The sequence below is a fragment of the Drosophila santomea genome, chromosome 2L (genome assembly GCF_016746245.2).
Source record: "Drosophila santomea strain STO CAGO 1482 chromosome 2L, Prin_Dsan_1.1, whole genome shotgun sequence".
Classification (NCBI taxonomy): Eukaryota; Metazoa; Arthropoda; class Insecta; order Diptera; family Drosophilidae; genus Drosophila; species Drosophila santomea.
Window position 1 is genome coordinate 13,426,526 of NC_053016.2, and position 14,518 is coordinate 13,441,043.

The 14,518-nt window shown below is 46.3% G+C and overlaps 1 protein-coding gene across 1 annotated transcript; it reads right to left on the reverse strand.

Moving 5' to 3' along the window:
• Positions 1 to 366: 366 nt before the first annotated feature.
• LOC120455581 (protein dissatisfaction) lies at positions 367 to 12,629 on the reverse strand. The gene is made up of 5 exons (XM_039641956.2): positions 12,620 to 12,629; positions 10,636 to 10,719; positions 10,417 to 10,578; positions 958 to 2,294; positions 367 to 849 (listed from the first exon to the last, which is right to left on the reverse strand). Exons 1-5 carry the CDS (start codon positions 12,627 to 12,629, stop codon positions 367 to 369), a joined length of 2,076 nt encoding a protein of 691 aa, XP_039497890.2.
• Positions 12,630 to 14,518: the final 1,889 nt, after the last annotated feature.

A 14,518-nucleotide genomic window follows, 5' to 3' on the forward strand; every position in this document is an offset into this window, starting at 1 on the left:
AATAAAATAAGGATACAAATGTTAGAAAACGAAGCGAGTGTAAGGACAGCCCGACGCATTGCCGGCGATAAATCAAGGTGTGGTTGTGAGTGTGGTTGTGGGTGCGCCACCAACGCTGACTGCATCGCCAATGGAGGAGCACGGCTAGTACATACGCCTCCATGGCGCCATTACATGGCGTCCTGCGAACCGTCGCATCTGCAGCAGCCACCGCCCCCCATTTGGCCCGCCCCCCCGCCGCCATGAATCTGAATAGGATTCGGGTCGCATGGGAATACAAATTCGTTCGCATATGGCGACGACCGATGGCGCTTAGGTGCTAGGGTATCGATTTTGATGACATTTCGGCTGGCAGCCGTGGCCGGTTCACTTGTCCACCTGGGCCGGCTCCATGGTGTACATGTCGCGCAGTAGCCGCGCAATGGGCACATTGCCGATGGTCTCCTTGAAGAACAGCGCCTCGATGGTGGCCGCCCGGATGGTGCGCAGCGAGGGGAGCAGGAGCAGCAGCCTGCCGAAGCGGGTGGCCTGGCGCGGGTAGCGCAGACGCACGTGGTCCGAGAGGATGCACTGCGCCTGATCCTGCAGCATCTCCACCGGCTGCACGTCGCACAGGCCGGCGGTCTCGGGGGCGAACAGGGCGATGGCCTTCATGCAGCCCACCTCGCTGCCGTCGGGTGTGATCTGGCGGAAGCGGCACAGGATCTCCTGGATCGTCTTCATCTCCGTCTGCGTGGCCTCGTCCTGCAGCACCCGCTCGCGGATGAGCGGTGATTCCAGAATGGGCGTTAGGTCCAGCGGTATCGTCCATTGCGCGAGGTTCAGCAGGAAGAGCTCCTTCCAGGATTCCTGGAAAAGAAAGGGGTTAATTCCGTTAGATTTCTGATTATAGCATGTGTTATTTATAATAGCTTTATATTTCCAGCGATGCTATTTAAGGAAGGAGAGTATGCCTACCTGGAGCAGCAGGTGCTGGTCGTTCTTGGAGAGCGTCTGGAAGGGCATGAGGCACTTGACCCAGCGCACCGCCATGAAGAGCAGTCGCGCCGTCGTCTCCTGCAGCATCTCCCAGGAGAGCAGCCGCGAGTCCAGCAGCTGCTGCGGAAAGAGCAGCGTGTTGTGCTGCACCTGGTACTGGATGAGCTCCTGGCACTTGTCCGGACTGAGCAGCAGTTCCAGGAACCCACTGGAGCTGCTGGCCGTGTTGCACGTGGAACCTATAGCAGCGCGCGCAGGTGGCGGCGTCGGCGTGGTGGGTGTCGGTGATCCGGAAGTGTAGCTCGCCTGCTTGTGCTCCCCATTATTATTGTTGTTATTATTGTGGTTGTTGTTATTGCTGGCGCAGATCATGAGGGAGGCGTGGCTGGGCGGCGTGGTGGCCTCACTGAGGCTGTGCCGCGACGTCTGGCGGTGCTGCGGCGATCCCGAGGAGGTGGTCAGCGTGGGTGCCGGCGAAATGCTACCAGCACTCAGGGGCGGCGAGTTCGATGGCGAAGGTGTCTCCGTTTCCACATTGACGCGCGGACTCTCGCTGCCCAGGCTGAGACCCTCCTCGCCACCAACGCTGCGCGACCCAATGCTCGAGATGGACTGGATGGAGTTGCTGGGCGAGGGCGAGGAGTAGTTGTGGTTGTTGCTGCTCGTCGAAGACGCCTGCGCCGCCGAGGCGTACGGCGTGCTGGTGGAGGAGACCACTGCCGCAACGGCGGTGGCGGTGATACCCGGCAGCTTGCTGGCCGCCTCTGCGATCAGATTGTGGTGCAGCAGGTGCGGGGGGAAGGGCAGCGTGGAACCGGGTCCGCTGGCCGAGATCGCGCTTGAGTTGCCGCCAGAATTGCTGACCACGCCGCCGTGTGGAGCCGGCAGCGCGTGTCCATGTCCGGGATGGTGGAAGGCCGTGGCGTGCTGATGTCCGGCGGCGCCGTGGTGCAGGTGGCCAGCTGGTGGCACCGGTCCCTGTTGGGCGCCACTGGCCGTCAGGTGGAAGCCACTGGGCGGAGCCGCCGGAGCCGGCGGATGGGTGGAGATGTGCTGCGTGTAGTTGAACGAGGCCGACACATTGGTCACCAGCGAGACGGGCATGGCGTGGTGGTGGTGGTGCAGGCCGGAGGCAGCCGCTGCAGCCACTGCCGCATGATGGGCGGCCGCTGCGTGGGCGTGGTGGTGATGGTGGTGGTGGTGGTGTGCGGCTGCTGCATGGTGCGCTGCAGCGGCGGCTGCTGCAGCATGATGATGATGGTGGTGCAGTTGCGGATGCAACTTCGGTTTCCGTGGACCGCGCTCGTGCTGCACAGCTGGGGGAGAGGAGAATGGGTGTTGAGTTTTGAAAACATTTGGAAGTTCCGAGTAAGAAGTGGATGTGTAATAATAAGTAAGGCGTACTCTTAGATACAAAGTTCTATTACCATAGTTCCTAAGATCTTCAAGTTCAAAAAGGAAAGATGAAATAGTATCGCTTAATATAAACTTTATAGTAACATTGACAATTCGCAGTTTTAAATCATTGGCTTGCCATTTACATGCGACGAACCCATCTGGTTTGCATAAAAACATTTCAAGTGTGTAATTGCGATAATCTGCCTCTAAGTAGTTAAATAAATAAAGTTAATTTCAAAGATACTCCTCGCTGGCTTTCCTCTCATCTTCTGCTGCTATCCCTTTTGAAACTTTTCGGGACTTTTCGGGTTTGTGGCATGGTCGCAAAGGTTGGGCCTTAACCGATTTGGGTCAGTGGTAAGGGGTGGAGAGGGACGAAGAAATAATAAACCGATTATTAGGAAGCTGGAGATGCAAAGATACGAGCTGTAAGGACACAAAGTAGCGGATTGGATAGATGAACTGTCCTCGGGCGTGAGAACTGTTGCACATGCCTCGAGCCAAAAACCTGAGCACAAAACTGCCTGTTGAGGGGCAGGGGCGGGGCACACCATGTGTGTGTGGCTGTCATGACTTTTATTTGTTTGTAATTAAATGTATCTATAGTAGCGCGCTGCGAGTCTTGTAGATTGCATGACGTGGCGCAAAAGGGGTGACATTTTAATCCTCAGCTAATCGCATATGTGAGTGCGTCCCCCGCAAAATGACTACAGTCACTCGAGAACCTGAGCCCCAGCTTGGCTTCTTCCCGCTCCACGATTGTTGCAACTAGAAAAAAAAAGTAGCCACCTTGCCACATTGCCACCTAGAGCGAGAAGAAGTCTCAAAGCTTTTAAAAGATCACAAATTTCAATTAAAGAAAATGCCAAACTCATCAAATTTTTATGATGCGGGTTTAGCAAACTTCAGGTCCCCATTTCCAGTGGGACTCGAAAAAATTGCGGTTCAGCTGAATGCGAAAGAAAAGTTGAAAATACCCCCTGCGGAACTCAAACTTCGAATTAACCCTTTGGCTGTGACTCTGACTGAATCCCCCACTTTTCTCCTATTTTTTTTGTTTTGTCCTTAACACACAGAAACGCGTGAAAAAGGCAACAAAATTAGCTGCCTTGGCAGGAAAAACTTAAAATAAGTACTTGTTTTCTCCACATCCTTTTTGATTTTAGCATTCCACGTTTTCTACGAACGATGCCACTTTTTCTCGAGGAAAACTTTGCTTGAAAGGCAAGCGAAGGCAGGAGCAAAAGCAGAAAAGTAAGTTGATGAGCAAAAAGTAACGATTTACTTACTGCCAAGTTATGAAAATGGAAAATGCACAAGTCGTGTCTGCTCTCAAACACCAAACAGGAAAATCACTGCAGGCGTTTTGAAAAAGCTTACTTAAATTAAGTGGAAATACTTTTTTAACTAGTGAATCAACTTCTGAGTTGTGTTTGAATAAATTTCAGCATTTTTAAAATTTACAAACTGCATTTGAAACCATACAGTTTCTTTTTTAGCATACAAGTTAGTAAGTGAATATCATAATAAGTAAGCTAAGTGTTCCGACTATTTGATACCACAAAAGGCTCTAAAAAATACATGAGCAAATAAACTTCAAAAGGTACAAGTTAGCTTGACTCTAGATCATAATAGAATGGATGGCAATCCGCTCCCCAAACACCATAATTACATAATTAAAAGTGTCTATTGTGATGATTGAATGGTTGAGATGTCCGTAAGTACTTGACAATTGGCCATTTCTTACTCCATTGTTGGCCCGCCACTCCCAATCCGTGGGTGAGTGCGCACTCGAGCAGCTTGTGCCGACACAATGTGGCCATTATGGACTATTAAGCACCCAGCTACTAGTCCTTGCAACCCCTGATCCTTGTAGAAAAACTGGGTCTGCATCCAGACACCCCTGCTCAGTTTGGCTCGCCTCGGAGCACATCGAATCACTTCAAGTGTTTTCCTAATTTCACGGTTTATGTATCTTTTTATTTTATTTCACTGTTACGCTTCTCGCCCATGCCCACACACACACACACACACACACACACACAGGCACACACAATTTGCAAACGTTGCCTTATTTACTTTTAATTTGCCTGCCAAACAAACGCATTTTGATATACGCTTCCGTATTCCTTTTCGCTGAGTTTTGATTACGACATAATATGCCCCGCATCTGCTCATTACCGTTTGCCGATTTATTTGCTTCGATTTCTGAGGCACGCATTGCGCTTTTCAGCTTATGGGCTGCTGGGTATCCTTCGTCCTGCTCCATCCGCTCTCCAGGATGATGGTCATCATTTGGTAGTTTGCGTGCGGCATCGTCGTGAAGTCGCCGTGGTCGTGTCTCGCCGTGGGAACTGTGCAGCTGTGTGGCAGCTCGCTTTTCCACTGCCACTTATCATTAATTTTTCCGCCGCGTTTTCCTTGGCATCCGGACATTGCGGCCTTTGTCTGCTGCTCCTGTCGCTCTGGTCGCTCTGGTCGCTCTGCTCGCTACTCAGCTTCGCCGAGTCCTTCGAAATGAGTCCTTTTCCCCCTCAAATGCATGTATTTTGACATAATTGTTTTTGCTCTCGTGGAACTTCCGGTCCGCTTCCCCGTGCTCTACCCTAATTAATTGATTAACTTCAGCAAATCGGTCAATATGTTCGCTATGCTTCTCCTTTTTCCATTTGTCTCGCTGTCCTGCGGCGTAGGTGGTGTCCTGTGTGCCAGGGATGCGATCCGCGTAATGAGTTGCTAATTAGATTTGTAGATTGTAATTTTTTTCACTCGCTCTTTTCGCCAGCGGGCGTAACTTTTTGTACCACATTTCGGAAAAGCCTGGGAGGTTTTCCAGGTGTTATTCTGCGGTGCAAAGGGGAAAGGGGATGCGGGAAGTTCGGGAAGTTCGGGGTAAAAGAGAAACTCCTTGATTTCCGTAAGAGTTTATAAGTCAAGTGTTAATTAGATTTCATATTCATGAGATTTGCATACTTTGCCAGCTATATGTCGCATATGCATAGGAATAAAATATTCATGATTTACGAGCGGCTTGTTTCAGATCATGTTTATTATTGCTGTTCACGAAAGACACATAGAGTGACATTGGGAAAGTACAATTTTAAATGACGACTGAAAAATATCTTAATAATGGGTTACTTTTATTGATCAATAGTTGCTTGCAAATGTATAGAATGGTCCTGCTAATACTTAAATCATTCGATCGGTAAGAGATAGTTGATACTCCCACTCAATCGATTTGCTGCCTGACTCTTGGATACTTCGTGTACATGGACGTGTGCATGTGTTTACCGCCCATTCGACGTGGAAAGTGGCTACGAACATGATGAGGCCACCGGCTTTTACGCCTCTGACTCTCATTCGAGTGGTGCTCGCCCAGTGGGTAAGTGATTTTAAATCCGCTTTTAATGTTGACACTGACACGTTTGACTCACTCACGCACACTGCAATGCAGGCAGGATGTGTATGGGATGTGCATGTGTGTGTTAGTGTGTGGGTGTGTGGGTGTAGATGGGGTTGGGGCTGGTGGGGGTTGCATGCAGGGGTTCATGTCCATGACATGTGCAAGCCAGGCGCATTTACATGTCTCACAGTCTCTGGCGAAAGTGTATGCACATATCGTAGTAGGCTATAATGTCAATTAAGTAAAACACGCAGCACATGTGTGTCTGTGCGTTTGTGTGTGTGTCTGTTCATGTGTGGGTGTGCGTGCGAATTTGCATGTGTGGGCGTGTCTCTCAGCCATGGCTTTCTGTGCCCTGCAGCCATGTGTAAATGAAATTGCGTATACGCAATGTGGCGGGGGGAATTCAACGCTGGCTCAACCGAACCGGGCGGCTTAAAAGCTACACAATAAATATCAGCAGGGTTCGAACGTATGTATGTTTGTATGCATGCACATATATATGAATGCGTTCATGTGTGGAGGCGTGTGTGTATATGGCTGCACATCAGCAAAAATCAATACGTTAAAATGTGGTCATGAAATTAGCAGTGACTGCCTTTTGCGCCAGCGCCAAAAAGTCGTCTCCGGAATAGACATCAACAACAACAAAAGTGTGCATTGACACCATCACGAACGAAACGAGTGGCAGTGCCACAGACTTGGCCCAAAATGGAAGCCAGGCTGGGGAACCACAGTCTGTTGACAAAAGGGCTTAAGAGCCCAGAAGTATGCAACAAAATACTTGTACAACTCAGAGTATACACTCCTAGGTGCTAGTGACAACCGGACCCGGACCCAGAAACACCAACAGAAACTAAGACCACTCCATTCTGCAGTCCTTTTCAATGGGTTTACACTTGGCTAAATCTTGCAAAAGGTTTCCACTCGTCCACTTGGGATTGTCTCAGTTCTCTGTCTGTTTGTCCTGTCGTCTTGCCTTGCCTAATCCTTGCCAGAAACTGTGGGCAGGAGAAAGTCGTCTTCGTTAAGCGCAAAAGTTAAAGTTAGTACACATCGACTCAAGCCGAGGTGACAGGATTGCGATGCACATTAAGCCACGCAATGGGAATCTAAGGACAATTATAATTCTTAATCCAATATTGATTAATAAACTTGGACATACCGACGTGCAGAAGCTCGAAACAATTTCATTTGTTTTCTGGGCAAAGAACTTGCCAAGCTAGCTTTAATAATTGAAAACTAGGTACTGGTTAAGAATTAAACAATCTAAAAAGAAAATTCTTATATTGTTCTGTTCAGTGCTTTTAAAGTTAAGTTTCCCGAATAATAATTGCTTTTGTATTTATAATTATTTGGTTTCATTTGCGTATAACCAAACATAAGGTTGAGGGGTCACACAATAGCTCAAAAGCTTATTACGCACTGTTTCCCTTACTTAATAAGTATGGAATTAATTTTATTCAATAAACCTTGCTAGGTAAAACAAATACTTGGCTCCTAAGTTTTTAAAAATTAATATAAAGATGAGTAAACCCTTATAACATAGGGGTTGCATAAGTATTCAACTTATAATCTAATACCAGTATTGTAGAAATATTATTCAAACCCCTCCTTTGCACTGTAAAATGTCTCCATTCGGGATATTTACGCATTTTTCTCGGCCATTATAAGCATCATTACATATCACTTTTCGGCTCATCACACACCCGGGGGGAATAATGACCCCATCATTATTACACGCCCACTTTGCGGAGCTCGGAGCTGAAAGGAGCTTTTTAAGAATGGGATTCGAGAAGCGACACAAATCACTCAAAATGAGAAATCCGCTTAAATCGCCGCGTAAATATTGGCAAAGAAAAAGAAAGTGAAAAACTGCCTGATGCTTCAGGAGGGTCGCTACGTGTAGTATGCGTGCTGATGATGCTGACACTTTGGGGTATACAAATGCAAATACCATTAAATGTGACAAGTGGCAACATAATTTGTAAGGAGAGCTCTTGTCGTCCCTTCCATTTTTTTTTCTCCAACCTCCAATCCGTATCCTCCCCGCCGGGATATTAGCATACAAAGTAGCCAACATTTGTAATTCTGTCATCCGATTGGGGGAGGCAGTTCTGGTTCTGGTTCTGAATTCTCAATTCTGAATTCTGTATTCTGAGTTCTGAAAGCTTTGACAGCGAAATGTGCGACGCCTGTCATATTTTCCCATAATAACTTATTTGTCAGCTCTAACATAAATGCGGTGGCATGCTGATTGGTCAGCTGAAAACTGTCAAATTGCCATTTCGTTTGGGCAACCGAGCTGTTTCCTCAGGTTAATGGGACATTATATACTTGATACATGTATGTAACTAAGAAAATTTTACTTTTAAGCGCTCTTGATATAGATATATTCGATCTACTATGACAAGATTAGTTTGTATTAGATACATTGCTAGTAAATCTACTTTGGCTGTATTAATAACTATCCAGCAAAGCTACCCACACCTTTGCAATTAGCTTTAAGCGATAAATGCGAAAACTAAGAACGGCGATCCACAGTCGGAACTTCATTCAACACCCAAAATCCGCACCACAGTCATGAGGCCAGCGACCCCCAACAAGTTTACTACTTGCATGACCCACCCAATCCAAACTGGCAAAAATGTTACACAAACGTGCCTTGAACGAATTTTGTGGCTTTTTTGCTTTCTGCTCTAAACAACAAAAGCATTTTGTCTGGGGAAACTAGAATGGCGTTAGGGCGGAGCATTTTTCTGGGGCTACACATAGAATAGCACATGGGGTGGGTGCCAAAGTGTGCTGTGTGCTATGGGGTGTGGAGTGTGGGGTGTGGGGTGTGGGGCTTGCGGAAGATGTGTGAATTGTTTGGCGTCCATGGCTGTTTGTTGTTTATTTACGGAACCAGCCAAGAAAAACCCCAAAAAGGCAGCCCAACATGAGGCTTTGTAGCGGCAAACTAAGAAAATATCGCAAGGAATGTGAGGAACATGTGTGTACATCTCTCAGCATGCTCATATCCCTGTCGTTTTGGATGTTTTCAGGTTCCACGAATTTATTTGGGGACTTGGACTTGAAAAAACAGTTTTGTAGAAATTATGAACATTTGGCAACTAAGCAGAAACTGCAAAATCCTAAAACCCAAAAAAGGCTTTTAGGATTCTGAAGTGTAACCAGCCAACTCTAATTTTAATTGCATCACCTATCACTTCTTTCAGATATTTATAGTATCTTCATTGCATCACCTATCACTTCATTGATATATATTTATGTACCTCTTGAAATTATAGAGCATTTATTCCAACTGTATTAAAGCCGTTCTCCTTTATAGGGAACATTGACGTCGGTTACCATTCTAATCGCTATAATGCCATCCTGGTTTTTCCAGTTGTGCTTTTTTTGTGGGTAGCTCTAGTTTTCACTTGGGTGGTGGCAAGGGACCCTTTTCGTTTCAGCGCCCCTCATCCCGGGCCACAAGCCAGCATCGCTGTGAAGGTCCTTGGGTTGACTGACGTCTAAGTTCGAGCTTTGGGCATCATCACTTGATTGTCAATACATTTTAGTCGCATTTTCAGCGAGCGGATAATGCGTGTAATCCGCTATTAAGTGCACATTGTCAATCGACCCTCACGCCTCACAACCACCCACCGCCCACCGCCCATCGCCAATCACCCAGCCAAAAGAGTGGCCTTTGCGTGTGAGAAAATCTGCTGCGATTCTCACGCTGCTCTGATGCTCTGCTGCTCTGCTGCTCTGGTCCCTTGTTTCTGGCCCGGCTCTTCTGTGCAGTGAACCCATCAATGGCAGCTCCTGAATACTGAATACCAAATACAGAGCACTGAATGCTGGCATCCATGAGATGAGTTTGGCTCTTGGCATCCTGGATGTAGTCGACCAAAGTCCGCACCCACAGCTGCCAGCTGCCAGCTGCCAACTGCCAACTGCCAGTTGATACGGTGAATGTTCGTCGCTATTATGTGTTTTTATGCTACATTTAATGTTGGCTTAAGAGCTTTAAAGCTAGCATTGTTGCATTGAGCTGTGTTCTCGGTTTGGTCATGGCTATCCCACTGTCGATTACCGCCCGAATGGGGCACTTCCATTCGATATTCAAACTCTAGCATCTCTGGTTGCTGGGTTTCTGCATGAGTTGCAAACTAAGTCCGCAGACTGAAAAACTTTGTCACTCTTGAACTATAGCTTAGCACAAAAACCTAATTATTCTAATTTGTATTATTATTATCAAATGTTTTCCAAATCCATTGCCCTTTTTCTGCTTTTAAAAATCAGTGTAGCTTACACAAATCAGTTTCAACACTTTCCCCCACGAAGGTTTTTGCTCCCGAGGCACGACCACAGGATTGGGGCTCGCATAATTTATAATCAGCTTAATGACAAACTCAGCCAAAATTCAAATGGCACTTTCTGGGGTCTGGCCACAAGTGCTGGAAAGGCGGGAGCCATCGGCATTTCGGTTTCCCCCACTTTTAATGTAATTTATGCCCAAAAGCCTTGGCGAAAACAGGCTTCTCGAGCTAATTTGCTGCATAATTAAGTGTATTTGGCAAGTAAAACAATACTTGTGGGCCGGGAAAAAGGGGAACGCAATGATGGTATGTCCTGGTGGTACTTACCATCCTTGTTCATGGCCGACTGGAAGCACTTGGCCAGGCGACAGGCGCGACACTGGTTCCGGTGGGTCTTGTCCACCGGACACCGACCCTTGAGATCGCCGGTGGCCTTACAGGTGTAAATCCGATTGCGATGGATGCTCCGCTTGAAAAAACCCGAGCAACCTAAAAGGGATTAGCTAAGCTTACACTGTTGTCAACTCGATCTTCTCCTGGACTCACCATCGCAGCTGTAGATGCCATAGTGCTTGCCGGAGCTGCGATCGCCGCACACCTTGCAGGGAATGTCCAACAGGCGATCGCCCGCTAAAAAAAGGATAATAAGGACAATGTAATAGCTGTGGATTGCTTGACAGTGGTAGTAAACACTATAATATGTTAAGAGAAGTTTCTGTTTGTATCCCTCCAATTTAAGATAATACAAAATTAGAGTTCTTGAGATTCTTTACGAGTTTAAGACCACACCTTGCCTCTCATAGATTTCTTACCAACAGTTTTAGATACATAAAACGTGTTTCAAATGTATGGCACTGGAAAACATAAGCTGCCTGGTGCGACAACAATGGCAAGTAAATGTATTTAATCATTGGCATATTTAACTTTTATTAAGAGCTAATCCTGCCGGAGCTCGTGCGTCCTGTAAAAACCAGTGAGTCACGCCCAATGAATGTAGCCTACTTTGCGGCGCTGCTTGGATAGTGTTTGTCGCGGATTAGCTTGTGAAAATGGCCCGCACACGCCCACATCCTGTGTGGAGATAGTAAGCAGGAGCAGGATGGCAGGGTGGCGGGATGACAGCCCTTTGACTGGCACGCTTCGCAAATTAAGTTCAACACTCGGCACTTGTCAAAATAAAACGCTCGCCCTTTGTTGCGGTCCTTTGTCCTGTGACATTTGACATATTGTCGCTGGTGAAGTTCGCTGGGTTGTGGCTATGGTTTTTGGTTTTGGGTCGCCGTTCAGTTGGCGCGTGTTGCCAATTTTCACACCCTCCGGATCGGCAATTGTCCGCAGCGTGTTAACACCTCTCGAGTGGCCCTTTTTTCTGGGGTTGCATCCGATTTGGATTCGGAATCGGAATCTGGAGGTCCACTGACACCTTGGGCCATGGACCTTTTTCAGCCCGTTGTTTTCTTTTTTAAATTTCGCTATTGTTGATTTTACATATTTCTGTTTACTTATGCCATCACTTCCTACTTGGGAACCCCTTTTTTATTTGGTAGTTGGCCGGTGTGAGGGCTATGTCTTCATATTAAACATATTCAATATGCTTTTTGCATTTTTTATGGAAATCTCGGACATGTTTAGATAGGCAAAAAGCCTGTCGGGTGTGGGAAAAACGTGAGGGGCTTGCATTATCGGCGTGAGAGCTTCAGAATAGGTCATTTCAAAATCAGAGTGAAGTGGGAGACCAACAGGAAATCAAAATCACTAATTCCATAATTGGAACAATATCGAAAACCGAAGTAAAAGGCTTTTGTAAGTGACAATCTAGCTGTACCATTTTGATTAGCACGCCAATGGCTTCTTGAACTAGGAAAACGAGGAAATGTAATACTTTCCTGCTTTTTATGACTTATTACCAATTATAATCAAACTTTTATTACGGGTAATTCTTTATATGGATGTAAAAAGGTTTGACGTCTTATAAAACAATATTTGAAAATTTAATTTTATTTTTAAAAAGATTTGAGCTTTTTCATTTATCACTTCAACTGTTCCAATGGAAGCTGTTGGGCAATGTAGGAAATTTTATAACATGAAACAATTTGCATAAAACCACAAATGTTAAGGGTAGTGAGAAAGTACAGAATTATGCATCTAATTGTGTAAGCCAGATACATTTTTTCTGAAATAAACGTAAAGTTCTACAAAGAATACGTATTTTGGAAGACTCGGATGTCGTTTACCCTTTTGAACTTACTAATTTTTATGAATTATAAACGAATACTGTTTCGGTTTACAATAAGCACATGTATCGTTACCGCCTTGTGGGAAACACTATGACAACATTTCAATCTCATTTAAGAGCCAATACTAATTTTTACAATTTTTACAAAAATGTAAGTCATCGCTTATTTACTTTAGATTGAGGCTATCAAGCTGACTAATGTGGACACTCATAAATGATTTGTGAGAAACATATTTTCAATTGCCGACGGTATCCCCACTAGAGGTAAATTGAAAATTCCAACGCATTGCGTACCTGTGCCCATTTTCCGTTGATGGAAGTATTTGAAGCCTAACGTATCCAGTTTGCTACGATTTATGTTCCGCACTGCGCACTTTAAATTTGAATGGAGAATAGTGCGCGACTATATGGCGATTGGTTAGCAATCTTAGTTTCACAATGTCACTTGCAAGTTTTAGAATATTTTGAGATGTTCAGATGCCGACGCGATTCGCTGCCGCTGGAATCAGAGTTCTGAAATCGGAAACCTGCTGCGTACGCAAATGCGGATCGCCTGGGCTGACGGACCAACTGCGAATGAAACGGGAAGCTAAGGCTGGCAGAGCCAGCAGCGAACAGACCGCCAATTACGAAAGTGAAGCTGCCAAGGAGAGGTCCTTTTTTGCAGTCAATTTGACAGGAGGGCGAGCCAAGCCAAAGGCAGTAGCCACCCCCACCCGCAATCCCACACCCAACCACTCACCCCGCCTCCCCCAGCAAAGCCACAAACGGAAAAGCGAAAAACCCAGTTGAGTTGGGAAAATGAAAAGCGGCGCGCTCGCCGAGAATCGAGTGTCGAGAGTCGAGAGCCGACAACCCAAAAACGAACAAAAACAAACAGAACAAAAAAAAAAGGAAGACCAAACGAAAGTCGAAAATTTACGAAAAGCTACCAAATGTTACATTTCATCCCCTGATAGTGGACCAAAAGCGACCGACCAGCCCAGCCACCCAACCACCCAGCCACCCAGCCACCCATAGAACCACCCACCCATTCACTCTCCCATGTCGGTGTGAAGTCCTCGAAGAGAGTGCGAAAGAGAGCCGAGGGAGGAGAGCGAGGAGTGGCGGGTAACCAACCGGAAAACGCCCTTTTTTCAGTGCCCCGGTCTGATGCGATTACAGCAAATGAGGGGACTTCCTGCCGTCCATCATTTTTGTTTTTTCCCATTCACCAACACACGCACACACACCAACGCACACTCACCAACACACTGGCCACCCAACCAGCTGCACACGCACACAAGCGCAGCGGCGCTCGGCACGCACACTGGCGCACATATCCTGTGGCTTTCGACAATTCACCACAAAATGTCAAGAATGACGAAAAGCTAGCCGTGGAACGGCTGCGACATTGTATTGGTATGTGCTGGCGCCGTCCTGCTCCCACAGCCTGCCCTCGGAGGTCCTGCTCCTGTACTTGCCAAACATCCTTCGTCGGCAGAGATGCTCAGCTCTCCTGGCTTCTCTCGCTTTTTTCTACACTTTTTGCTCTTTGCTTGGCGCAATCCGGCGCTTGTAGGCTGTCGGATTATTAGTTCTAAAGTCAGGACCTCTCCTCTTCCAACGAAAGGGCGCTACGTTTGGGGTACATTTAACCGAACGAGTCATTTGATAATCGCAGCGAAGGGCTGCTGCAAATTACTTCGATTAAGGATGTTTAGACGAAATAGGTGCGGAATTAACCTATATTTGTGAAATCGCTAATATATTAAAACAGTGTATCACAAAATGAAACACTAAACAGAGGATATACATATATGTTCAACCAGAAAGGGTATTTATACTTTTATTATGCTTAGTTCCAGGTATCAGAAATCAATATCAGTGTCTGTTTTGCATACGTCTTGAATTGGATATAGTGATACAAATGTAAGGATAGAGTATTACACGATTTGGTGACTTGTAGGCAATAGAAATAGTGTATTATTTTACTATTTACTGCTGCACAGAAACTATCGCCAGCAGAAGGCAAGGATCCATATAGCCCGGTAGCATTCGTTGTGTGGAAAGGATATATAGCGCTCAGACATCTATTCCTGCACATGATTCGGTGCGAGTGGTAGTGTTTTTGGGTTTTTGGGACTCCACAATCGCAATGGCGTTTCTCCAGCCGGCACTGGTGGCCGGAGTAACTATAGCTATGGCTATCGA